Source organism: Mya arenaria, chromosome 9 (assembly GCF_026914265.1).
Source record: "Mya arenaria isolate MELC-2E11 chromosome 9, ASM2691426v1".
Classification (NCBI taxonomy): Eukaryota; Metazoa; Mollusca; class Bivalvia; order Myida; family Myidae; genus Mya; species Mya arenaria.
The window spans coordinates 58,102,623-58,115,848 of record NC_069130.1 but is presented as its reverse complement, the minus strand read 5'-3'; the positions used below and the strand labels follow the sequence as shown (position 1 = coordinate 58,115,848).

The 13,226-nt window shown below is 36.2% G+C and overlaps 1 protein-coding gene across 1 annotated transcript in view; it reads left to right on the top strand.

The window, feature by feature from the left end:
- LOC128245391 (chordin-like) overlaps positions 1 to 13,226 on the top strand; it is a 47,536-nt gene that overhangs the window by 30,301 nt on the left and 4,009 nt on the right. The window contains exons 15-19 of the mRNA XM_052963530.1: positions 511 to 624; positions 1,280 to 1,459; positions 1,676 to 1,769; positions 2,652 to 2,788; positions 12,753 to 12,861. Of these exons, the coding sequence (XP_052819490.1) occupies positions 511 to 624; positions 1,280 to 1,459; positions 1,676 to 1,769; positions 2,652 to 2,788; positions 12,753 to 12,861 (634 nt within the window). The remainder of the gene's footprint in view (positions 1 to 510; positions 625 to 1,279; positions 1,460 to 1,675; positions 1,770 to 2,651; positions 2,789 to 12,752; positions 12,862 to 13,226) is intronic.

The following is a 13,226-nucleotide window of genomic DNA, read 5'->3' as shown; positions in this document are numbered from 1 at the left end:
ATAAGGTGATTAGTTTCATCAAAAACTTCGACAAACTTGTTTCCAAAATAATGTTTTGACAGCGCTCCGTCAGACGGCCGTATTGTGAAAAGGTTTGTCGAAGTGTTTTAAGAAACTAAACTCTCAATCAAATTCTGGTAAAATACCGAAGGTGGGGCTCCGTAAGCTGCGTAGACTGCGCTATGTTCCATTTAAAATGGTGAAGAAATAGTGAAGTTATCTTTGTTCAAAGTCTTCATTAGAAGCAAAATATTGCCTTCCGACGTAGCATTTATGACGCAATTTGTCACGTGGTATACGCACACTGCATATTCATCCGAGGTTGTTTTCGATAAAATGGCCGTTGAGCTCTGAATGTCAATTAATATGATACCACAATACAATATGCAATACAATACAATACAAACATCTTTATAACACTCAGGTCACACATACATGACAACATGAGGACAGATAAGATTAGTTAACTAAGTAATTTTAATGATCTTACATTGACTGTTCTGTAAACAGCCATGGGGCGAACTTTCTGAGCTGCCGGAAGCCGTGTTCAAGGAGTTGTCGGAGGGCCGTGCCCGTGTCATGGTAAACGTGTCTATAGACGTGTGTTCAACGTACGAAGGACAGGTAAGAATATGTTTTCATTTAGAATATTTAGGTTATCTATTTCGAAGTTAGAATGAAAAGTTTACAAGTCTATTGTGGAATTTAAGATTAGAAAAAAACACATACTAAAGGCGTTAATTCACTATATGCTTAACGTCAAACATGTAGTAATTGTAATTGTGTTTTTTTCTACTTAAAAATATAGACCACTAGATATCCTTTATATTCTATAAAAAATATGCCAATTTGCACGCGAAATAATCCTGATTTCCAGTGTTTCACGATCCGTATACCATATAATGCTAGAACATAAAACAATGTTAAAAAACAAGAAGATCAAGCATGTTCTGCACGCGTTTAAAATTTTCAATCCATTAAGCTTCAAAACGTATAAAGATGGAACGTAGCCTATGGTCTGAGATGGTATAATCATGCTTTAGCTCACGGTAATGTATTGAAGAAGAAGAGAAGTAACACATGTTGCACTGAGAAGTCATTTCCTTGCTTGTGTAACTTGCCCTTATATTTATATCAAGTGTGTAATTGATTAATAAAAAATGACTAGTTACCATTTGCTTTTTAAACGAAACAAATTCTCCTATTGGTATGACTTATTGTCTCGTGCAAAAATTACATAAATTGATAACACTAACAATGTTTGTGTTAATATATAAAGCTTAGACTTCCAAACCACTGCTGGGGTAGCGGATCTAACACATTTTGGACAGACGACGCCAAGTCCAACGACATTGACGAAACTTCAGTCTTCCGCTGTTACTATGGCGGCAAGTTTTACGCGCATGCGCAGTCCTGGATTCCTGATGACGGGTCAGCATGTGTTACATGCAGGTGCAATGTAAGATGATAGCATAATTATACGTACACAATAACTGTTCCTTGATCATGGATATGACCTAACATGATAATTGCCTAAACATAACATCTCCATTTGAATTAGATTAAAGTTCATTGACAAAGCATCCCTTTTAGCAAGGCATGGCGCCCGTATCATTGAATGTTTTTAGTATAATAACTTTCAATGTTTAATTCATATCTTGTTTTTCTTTCTCAGCGCGGAAATGTCCACTGCGATGAGGTGCCGTGTCCAGCGACCACCTGCAGATACCCGGTACAGCGTCCAGGGGAGTGTTGCCCAGTGTGTGAAGGTAGCATGGTATTTGGTGTGTTATTCACATGAAAAAGTCCGCCTCTTTGAAAACCGAACATTTATTTTCGGTCTGCGCAGCCATCGCCCATGGCAAATGCGTCATGCGCAACAATTGGACTAGTTTCACGTTTAATTTCATGAGTTTTCTATTCAAACAAATCAAAGGAGCAACATCAAATAAATGATAATGCATCAACTCTGTCACATTACCATCTTTCTCTTATTTTTACGTCAATTGTGAGTTCAAAATACTGCGCGTTGTGACGTCAGTAAACAACACGCATTTTTTGTTGGTTGAAATATACAAAAAACTTAATATTTAACGTAAAATATTGATAAATAAAGTGAAGGTTAGAAAATAATTATTTCAATCGTTGTTTCCGATACGAATGGAAAAATTCGATCCTTCAGCACGCTTTGGCATACATCATTACCGCCTTCATTTTATACTCTTGCGTTGGAAATTCCAAACAGCAATGTACCTTAACCAACAAAGGCTTCCACGAGTCTTTGGCAAGAGAGTTTGGAGGGCCCTCTCCCCAGAACAGTATAACTTAGTTTAGCCCAAAAGTGTGCATACTTGTGTAGTGTATGCACATTTCATCTATCAAATTGAAAGGTTCACTTTGACGAAAGTTTGGGGCGCCCGCGCCAGGTGCGACCCATCCTCTGGATCCGCTTTTGTTTATTTATTAACACATGTTTGTGCTGTCTATCTTTTTATGTCCACAGGACACCGAAACCAAGAGGTGATGCAAGGATAGCTCCAAATACCTAGAGGTTAGACGTTGGGCCTGCCATATCCACACCCTTAAATCCCCTATTGTTTAATTGTTGTTGTTTTTTTGCTTAATTATGTTTGTGTTTTATTCATTTACAGAGGACAACGAGACCGAGAAGCGACACAAGGGGAGCTGCTACTACCCTGGGGATAGACGCTGGCACCGTGTCGGCACCCAATGGCACCCGTATGTGCCCCCCTTCGGTTACTCCACGTGCGCAGTCTGTAATTGTGTGGTATGTTTATTATCAACAAATATTTTGGCATAAAGATGACAGATTGGTAAACTTGAATAACTGTCTGTGAGGTGTTGGTTTGTAAAGCTATGATAGCGCCGAAATGGCGTGTTTCGCACGTATTCTTAACAAGGCAGCTTTTTTGCAAAGTCACTACATTTTTTATTTACATCATTTATAAACCGATGCATACACAAATACATTGGAGAACATTGCCCCGTCTATACAAACACCAGATGTGATGACAACGGTTCTTCCAGTATTAAAAGTAAACAACGTCAAATGGAATGGCGATTAGTTTCAACAAGACAAACTCGTAGTGTGTATGAAATTGTCATAGCTTTATAATTGTACGTGCGTTTACAATTGGAAAAGAAGAATGAAAATAAAAGGGCGTGATCAGTTGCATAACGGGTTAACGCAATCTAGTGTGTATTTGCGCAAATGTGCAGGCGCGGTTGATCTAGTGGTACCCATTAGTGGTCAACCAAACCTACCTCAAGTACCCATCTAAACGACCATCGAGACCACAAAGTACATTTTTACAGAGCCTTCTGTATAATATTTGATTTTCCATGTTGCATAGCAATGTTTGTATACATAGCAATATCCCTTAACAAATGTTCATTTTTGTATAGATTCAAATAGCACACTTATTAAAAGTAGCATTTTTATAATATGTATTTGGTAAGTGTTTTTTTTTCAAATATTAGAATAAAAATGATATTTAAGCAAAAGAAATGGTATTCTGTTTAACAACATCCTTACTTAATTCACAAAACCTTTGATCTCGATGAATATTAGAGTATCGACCATATTCAATCTCAAGGTTATGTGATGAGCATTGGAAACAAGCAAGAACATTTCTATATTTGCGTATATTGACGCAGTCTAAGTATATTTCATGACACAAAGGGCATTTAAAATAATAGTAAAAGTTTTTTAGAGACTATAATAAAATAATGCCATTCCTGGCGGTACTGGTCTTAGTGATTGATTCAACAAAACAGAGAAATGATCTTCATTTAATTTGTTTTGGTTATACCAAACGTATCCAAATCTATTGCATTGCAATATATTCTTTAAATATGACATCCATGTAAAACTATTTACAGCTTATATTGGTACACAACGAAAATTCCGTTCTTCATAGTGTGCCACCAATTTCTTCAACCATTAGTCTAGTCCTTTTGATGTTAACAAATAGTTTATATACACAAAAGCCACTGAGTTTATTAATTAGACGCTTAGGATATATGCTAGCAAACTAAGGTAGTCAGCAATATAAGATTTTTAAAACTAATGTTTCCGGAAAACATGTATTCCGTTGTATTTTGTGGGTAGACTAAGGCTTATGACGTCATTTAAAACGTCATTTAAATATATAAATAGTAAAGAAGAGGCCATGTATCCTTGCGTTTAATCTTGTGGGTAATAAAAACGTTCTGAGAAAGTACATTACCTCTTGGACAGCGAACATGGGCTTTCACAAGTTTGTACAACCACAGGTTTGCAGAGTAAAGTCGCACGGCAATATCATTCCAATTCTTTGTCAAATACATTAAATCGGCGAAATCTTTCAACAAAATCAAATGCGATTTGAAAATCCACAAACGCAACATAATGTGTTCTGCCCTTCGTTTTGAAAATCCACAAACGCAACATAATGTGTTCTGCCCTTCGTTTTGAAAATCCACAAACGCAACATAATGTGTTTTGCCCTTCGTTTTGAAAATCCACAAACGCAACATAATGTGTTCTGCCCTTCGTTTTGAAAATCCACAAACGCAAAATAATCTGTTCTGCCCTTCGTTTTGAAAATCCACAAACGCAACATAATCTGTTCTGCCCTTTGTTTTGAAAATCCACAAACGCAACATAATGTGTTCTGCCCTTCGTTTTGAAAATCCACAAACGCAACATAATGCGTTCTGCCCTTCGTTTTGAAAATCCACAAACGCAACATAATGCGTTCTGACTTTCGTTTTGAAAATCCACAAACGCAACATAATGTGTTCTGCCCTTTGTTTTGAAAATCCACAAACGCAACATAATGTGTTCTGCCCTTCGTTTTGAAAACCCACAAACGCAACATAATGTGTTCTGCCCTTTGTTTTGAAAATCCACAAACGCAACATAATGTGTTCTGCCCTTCGTTTTGAAAATCCACAAACGCAGCATAATGTGTTCTGCCCTTCGTTTTGAAAATCCACAAACGCAACATAATGTGTTCTGCCCTTCGTTTTGAAAATCCACAAACGCAGCATAATGTGTTCTGCCCTTCATTTTGAAAATCCACAAACGCAGCATAATGTGTTCTGCCCTTTGTTTTGAAAATCTACAAACGCAACATAATGTGTTCTGCCCTTCGTTTTGAAAATCCACAAACGCAACATAATGTGTTCTGCCCTTCATAGGTAACTGACGTAGAGAACATGCATAAAGAATAAAATCATTGCCGTAGTGCAATATCCCTCTCTTAATCCTGCATGAGACTTCGAAATCTGGTGGTAAATACACGTGGAGGTAAATACATGTACATGCATTGACATAAAACGTTTTACGTTTATATAAAATACTGGTTTATATTGAACCCTTAACGTTTAACAACGAAATGTCTTGGTATGTACCAGTAGAGTTTGTATCACTTTTTTAATATATGAAGTAACACAGCTTCGCACCATTGCTCCGGGTATACTCGAGTGATAAATATTGTGTGAAAAGGATTATCAACAGTGGAATAATATGATCTTTACTACACTGTGTATGAAACATTCTGGCACTAAACAGTCATTACCCTCACTATTTACAGTTTCAAGCAATTGAATAATTTCGTCATCTCGATTTTTATCATTTAAGATTATGTCTGTTATTTCATTAGTTTCAATTTCTATAACTTCTGGATATGTCTTTTCCGCAGTATTGTTGAATTTAAGCAAATTTTCAAAGTGCGTTTGCACTCTGAAATAGATATATTATTTATAATTCATCGAGAGCTGAATTATCGTTTAAATATAGACCAGAAAGATTTAGTGTCATAGCAGTTATCTATCAAGTCGTTCCCTACAGACTCATTAATATCATATTTCATTTCTTGCTAATATATAAGCTTTCAAATTTATACCTGACCTGTCTCTCCTAAATTTTCGTAACATTATCTGTTGATGATACTTAAGTGATGTGAATGTTTAATCAAACCACTTTGTCTTTTGCGGTTAAGTAAATACAATTGTACCTTAACAAACTTCACTGCAGTGCATCGTTTCAGTGCATTTGTAAACAAGTTTACAACCTCATCAATGTCAAACTTAAAATCAGTTCAACATATTTATTTTCAGTTGTTTGTTTATCTAAAATATTCTATTGAGTTGTGTAATCCCTGGGTAATAAGGATCTTCCATGGCCGAGAGTGTAAAATAGATTCATCCCAAACCGAGCGTAGAGTGTTTCGCGGAAACTAGGTTTATGGAGTTTCCGCAGAACCCCCTGCTCGAGGGTAGGTTTTCTCCCACCTCATTTAAACAAAATATAGAAAAAATGTTTTTATTTTTTACGTTCATGTACTTGTTTTGTCTTTACCCGTGAGCATGATAATAAGTATCTTCCATGGCAGAGAGTGTAAGATAGGTTCATCCCAACCCAAGCGTAGGGTGTTTTGCGGAAACGAGGTCTACCGAGTTTCCGCAGGACACCCTGCGCGAGGGTTGGGATGAACCCATCTTACACGAGCAGCTATGGTAGATGCTTTTTCACCCACCTCAGTATTTTTTTCTCTGGAACTCTTTTGAGGATAGTGAAAATAAATGCATATAGATATGTGATAATTCGTGGTTGTCATGGATATGCGGGCAATGATTCAGATTATGTTAAAAGTCAAATCGTTCTTTAAATAGTTCTGAGGAGAGTGCATCATAATATCTTGAACGGAGTGTGAAAAAAATGATTCCATTTAAAGCGAGAAATAATTCATTAGGATTCTAAATATTGCCACAAAACAAGGTTTCCATGATGCTACAGGCGAGGATCTTCAACAAGGGAGGTTATTGTGTGATGACAATGTAAAAGGAGTTCCATACGGGTAGTTGTTTTATCTTGCTCGTGAGCAAGATAAGATTTTCTAGCATGGTCAAAGTAGTGACAAAATAGGGTTCGTGGAGGAGGTGCAGGAGGTGCTAGTCCCAAATCCGGGTCAGGTCAATCCTACCAGGCTAGGTCAACCCTACCAGGTGGTTCTGGCGCCAAAACCACCGCTACGACCCCTAGTCAGCAGGTTAGTAGGTCAACCCTACGTCATTGGTTCAATGTATGATCTTACATTTCATCCGGTTTTATCAGAAAACCACAAGTCATAACTCTATGCACTTTAGATTTTATTAATCAGGCATGGTCAGTAGGCATTATCAGCATTATCAGCGGGAAACATTATCAGCATTATCAGCGGGAAACAACAAGGTGGCCTTAAACATTTGAGTTACTAAACTTAATACTTTCCACCCGCGCTATTTACACTGATCGTATCAAGTGACCTTAAAATATCTCACCATCTCATTCCGTTCACACACGTAATTTCAAAGTCGCGCTACAGCGTTATGAGTTCAGTCTTAAAGGTTTAAAGTACACTCACACACACACGCACGCACACGCACACAGGCAGACACACAAATCACACACACACAAAACAACTCTGAAATACACTTACTTTAAATATTATTTATATACTTCTTTAAAGTGTATATATCGTGTACCTTGTGTTAAAATTAAGTCTTCGATCAGAAGGAATTAATTTAACAACATTCTTACTTCAAAAACTTCAAAAATAGTAATCCTGCTGCTTACAGCGGTCCACAAAAACTGTACAGAGTTTTAGAGAAAAATATTATCCAGGAGTGTTTACTCTGTATTTTATCAAAACTTGGTAAAAAACCAGGACAGCTATTCTCTTTCTAAAGAACTACTAACAATCTCTATATATAAATGATTTAAAGGGTCAGCAGGCTTCATTCTTGCAAAAAAATCAGTGTTACTAACACATGACTTTGTAAGTGCATCATGAATTTTAAATCCTTTATTCCTGAGGCAAAAACCATAGTTGAACTTTTTCGTCCAAAACAAATTCCACAATCTAGAGTTGAAAAACAACAGACACTCATAAAATTAACATCACCAGTTGAAAGTGTTGTCGATAGAGCCAAATCAGAATTAGATCGTATAAACAAGTCTGAAACTCCTAAGAGTCTCATTTCCTCATCCGACTCTCGAGACGAAGGGTCACCAGGAAAACGAGCATCAACAGGAAAGAAACTTGCAACAAGGAGGAAAAATACATTTAACAAGTTATTGCGCGAAGAAAGACAACAACCAGGGAAAACATCGAATGAAATCACAAGAAAATCGAGGAAAAACAGTCAAAATCCAAATAAAAACACTAAAAATTCAAAGAAAGTACTCTTTAAAGACATATTCGTGTAGATATCCCTAGATATATTGATATTTTCTCAAACATGAACTCTTGCGACAAATGTGATGCGTCATTTGATAGGAAATACAACTTGGATAGGCATGTACGAAACATACATAATCAACAATTAAGCGATATGGAGGAACCAATAAGTACATCAGACACCGAGGAGGAAGATAACCCCATGGACACGCTTGTGGAACAAGGTTTTGAAGAACTTCACCCTCAATATGAAGAGAAGGTTCTAGCACGAATTAATCGAGAACAAATCTCGGAAGAGGATGCGAGGAATTTAGTGTTTGAAAGCACTGACCGACCTATTTACAGACAAGCTTTTGTGGTACACGTCACTAAAAGACAGTCGCTTGTTTCAAGCAATCAAGAAAACAGCAGAAAATGTAATGCAGTCAGAAGACTTTGATAGAGAAGAGACGTTAAGATTTGCAATCAATAAAAGAAAATTCTATTCGAAGCCCTTCTAGATGATTATAATCCACCAGAACTCACAAATTAATGCATTTTGACTTGCAATTATCCTGTGTTCTTGAGTTTCTTGTGTTATTGATGTAATTCTTTCATGTGATTATTAAAATATGTAAATTGAAAATAAACATTGTATAAAATATACATAATGTTGTATTGATTTGATGATAGTGAAAATGGATACACCTTTTAAACAAGCCTCACACAAGTGCAAATGTCTTCCTATTTGCAACAAAATAGTATATGCACTATCCTTCGGACAGCAGATGACTTAAAACTCTTTTTACTGAGCACTACGTGAGAAATTGCTCTTTTTGTTTCATTGGTACTTGTTTCAGTGATTTAATGCCGTTTCCAAACCATTTATTAGTTATAAACCCCACATCTTTCAATGAAGCACCGCGTAAGAGCATTAGTTCATGATATATCATAACATAACATATATTTATTAGCATAAGCGTTTACAAGTTAATTACCATTTACAGAATGGTAATAACAAGATGACAATTATTGGAGAAAAGCATTCACACATTACATTTACAAACATAGACATAAAGCAATGCAAGAATAAACAACGGCACAGTGTATGAACAACATGTAAATATATATTAATTAATTGTTTATTAATTATTTTGAATTAAAGCTGTCTTGTATTAATGATAGAAAACAAACAATCCGTCGGAGAGCAGATGTGAGTAAACAATGAATAATTGCTCTTTTTACTGAGTACCACATGAGTAATTGCTCTTTTAATTGAGTAACCAATGAGTAATTGCTCTTTTGTGATTTTACAGTTTTTTGTTTAATTATTTTAGACAACTTTACCTATGTTTTCTACGAATCATTTAATGTATACTGTGATTCTGTTGTATTGTAAGTTATGTTGTACGCAAGTAGTTATGGAAGTAGTTATGGAAATTTACACAAAAATCCTTGAACGTTTTCCCGCTTAGATGATCTTGATAATACATACACAATGATATCACTTGAAACTTTGTGACATACATACCATCAAAAATGGTAATCCGCAGTTTTCCCTCGAAAACCAAAATTTTACCTGTTTGAATATGTATTTTACCTCTATCAGAACTTTCAATAAGATTAACTGTGAAATATGTACACTACGTTTCCAAAATCTTGAACATGGAACAAATTTGATGATGATAATCTTAACATAACAACGTAAGTGTAAGCGATAACGCTTCACCCACTCATATGGTCACCTTGCTCTTGTAAAAAGTATATAGCTTATAGGGACACAGTAACCATAACATATCAAATTTGGTTTATGCAAACAAATGAATAGGTATAGGGTAATTGTAACATTGACATAACCAGGACACATGATAACCAGTGCAGCTTATCGGCAATGGGATTGTTGTTCAAACAATGTGGTGGCTTCACAAAACATCTGAGTCTGTAGTGAATTATGTTATGTTCGAGACGAGCTTCATGGTTACGGTGAACAGGTCGCACAGCACGAACATTAAGTATGTAATACGAGGATGACTCTATTCGACATAGAAACTTAGACAGATAAAAATGTTTTAATTCAGAATAAGTATAAGTAATGGAAGACAACTGTTGATTATATACTAGTGTACCATAAGGACTAGGGTGGTATCGCTTCTTTGAAGCCTTACAGATACAAGATACAAGAATACTTAATTAAAGTCGGGTGTATGATAACACATAACATTTGCTCAATGAGCTATTTTCCGACATGAATAACAACATACATAACAAAAATAAGGCGAAACAGTGATTGGAGCGCTGGAAGAAAAAATATACAAAATTAAATACATGAATGATTAATACACTGAAAGAAAGTTATTATTTACATTATCAAGACGACGTAGGCTGACCTCAATCCTGCAATCGTGAACTACTTTGGCATAGGTTATGCCCTAGCACACTGACCCGGATCTAGGACTAATGACGTAGATTATTGACCATTACTGTCGTTATCTTCGCGCCTTGAGAGAATTGACCATGACCCGGATTGGGACTAGCACCTCCTGCACCTCCTCCACGAACCCTATTTTGTCACTACTGGTCAAATTTTTGGATCTTCATATCTGAGTTGGGAGAAAAGGATTTCCAGCATGGCCAAATATTTCGATCTACTTATCTATGGTGGTTGGAATTGTGTGTACACTCAGGAATGGGAATACATGAAGTACCTGGATCATTCCCGAAAAGAAATCATTTATGATATACTTTAACCATTTTGGTGTATTGCTAAAACTTACTAAACCAATCGGAACACACAGGCTTTCCCATCGAAAAAATCTCGGATGTATCCCGGATTTGTTAGTACTAGTTAACATATATGTGATTCGTAACCGTACATGTAAACCATGAACTTAAGTTTTCATTACGTCGTCAAAAACAAAAAAAAAGCCCTTAAGCCATAATATAACGACAACAGTACAGAAGTTAAAAACAATCACTTATTAAACAATTCGGAAAGCTCAAACTTAACATATATCTTTTAAACCCAAATACGAACTTGGTTAGTTTCAACCAACTTTATTTGTTTTACATCGTTTGTGAAGAAAAGTAAATTGAAGTATGCTCAGTCTCTCTCATTGACATGCTGGGTGTGGTCATGTGCTGTGGCTGAAACCGAAATGCTCGGGGGAAACCGACTAGTCCGACTTTGTGAACACCAGGAAAACCGACTAGTCCGGCTTTGTGAACACCAGGAAAACCCACAAGTCCGGCTTTGAGAACACCAGGAAAACCCACTAGTCCGGCTTTGTGAACACCAGGAAAACCACGCACGCCAAGGCAGGGAATCGGACCCGGAACGCCTTGATAAGATGTGAATGCGCACATTTACTTCAATTATGATAATTCATGCAGCTAAGAAAGGCCTGGAAAACATGGTGCTTTTAATGATGGTGTTGGTCAGTAAACATTGCCTTAAATCGCCAATGCGAAATTTACTGTCCGAATATTCATGTTTTTTCAGTATAAACACAGGCAGCAAGTTTGTTGTGAATTATTATATCGCTGTCGCAATCTCTAATATCCATTTTTGAGAGAATTTGCTTTGTTTATGTCAATATAATGAGTCCCATATCGGAAAGGTAACAAAAGGGCGAGTTTAATCGTGCAATTTATATCATGAGCATAAATTACAACGCTTTTTAACTTTCAAACGCACTCTAGCCGTTTTAATGTGACCCTTGACAACTTTGTACAAAACAGGTACTTCTTCCCTTGTTCTTAAAATTATACAATTCCGCTGAAGGGCTCCTTCTTGCATACTTGTCAATATTTTAATTGACCAGATATGTAGGCCATGTGATTGCTTTGTTGTCTCATTAGTGACATGTAAAACCCCAAATTAAAACTTTTGACGTCTCTCTATTTCAACCGATCCCTACATCAGCCACTACAAATGTCTGCTTTATTTGTGTTGGAAAACCCACTTTCATATGTGGAAACGTCATTTTATTTATGAAATGACGGGAACGATGTATTCAAATATAAGGAATCATTCGAGACAGATTAATTACACTCAAGGGTGGGTATAAAAATGACATGAAAACATTAAAAAAACTATTTCGACGGGGAATAACAAACACACCGTCACATAAATAAAACATAAGTACAGACAGAAGACCTTAATTGAATGTGTACAGTTATAATTAATACAACAGCAAGCTCGTGAATAATTATGAATACATGTTATACATCCATATCAAGAAAAAGATAATGGCTGGGGACAAGGTGGTAATAAATATTTGATAGTGTGGAACCTAGCCCATTATCTTTATATCTAACGGTTTCTATTCTCAAGGGGCATATTTTTTAATCATTAAAGATAGTGTATCCAGGACTTCTCTTTCTCAATTCAGTTTTAGTGATCCAAATTACAAATTGTTTGGCATTTTTCTATTTCCAATGTACGCAACATATGTGATCAGGTTTGTTCCAAAGTAAATCATGCATAGCTAGATATTTTTATTCCCAATGTGTTAATCCTTTTATGTTATCCCTGTCTGTCTCAAGGACGGAAGCCTTGAAGTGAACTGTACCCGCCTGCCGTGCCCGGAGCTGTCCTGTCCGCAACATAGAAGGGTTCGGCGACATGAGGAGGATTGCTGCCAAGTCTGCATTGGTAGGCATACACTTTGAATATTACCATGTCGTGCTGACAAAACAAATTATTTGGAGGGGTACATCTAGAGGATCATATGAGAGAGAGCTTAACTTTAACAAACATTGCTTTTTGTAAATAGGACTGTGGCCAATGAGGAAATATTTAGTTTGTTAGTAATATCTTGGAACGTCGTAATTGAATTTAAAAGGCTTAATAGATTAAAGCATTTTCATTTAGTTTTCATTTTATTCATTCAATGTGTATGAAACGTTTTAAATCAGATGGAAAGCAGTCAATTTGATGGCGGAAGGCCTTTTGCGGCACAATCTTATAGCTATTAAACATTTGAAACACTTTATTTCAGTAATCAAGATATGTAAATT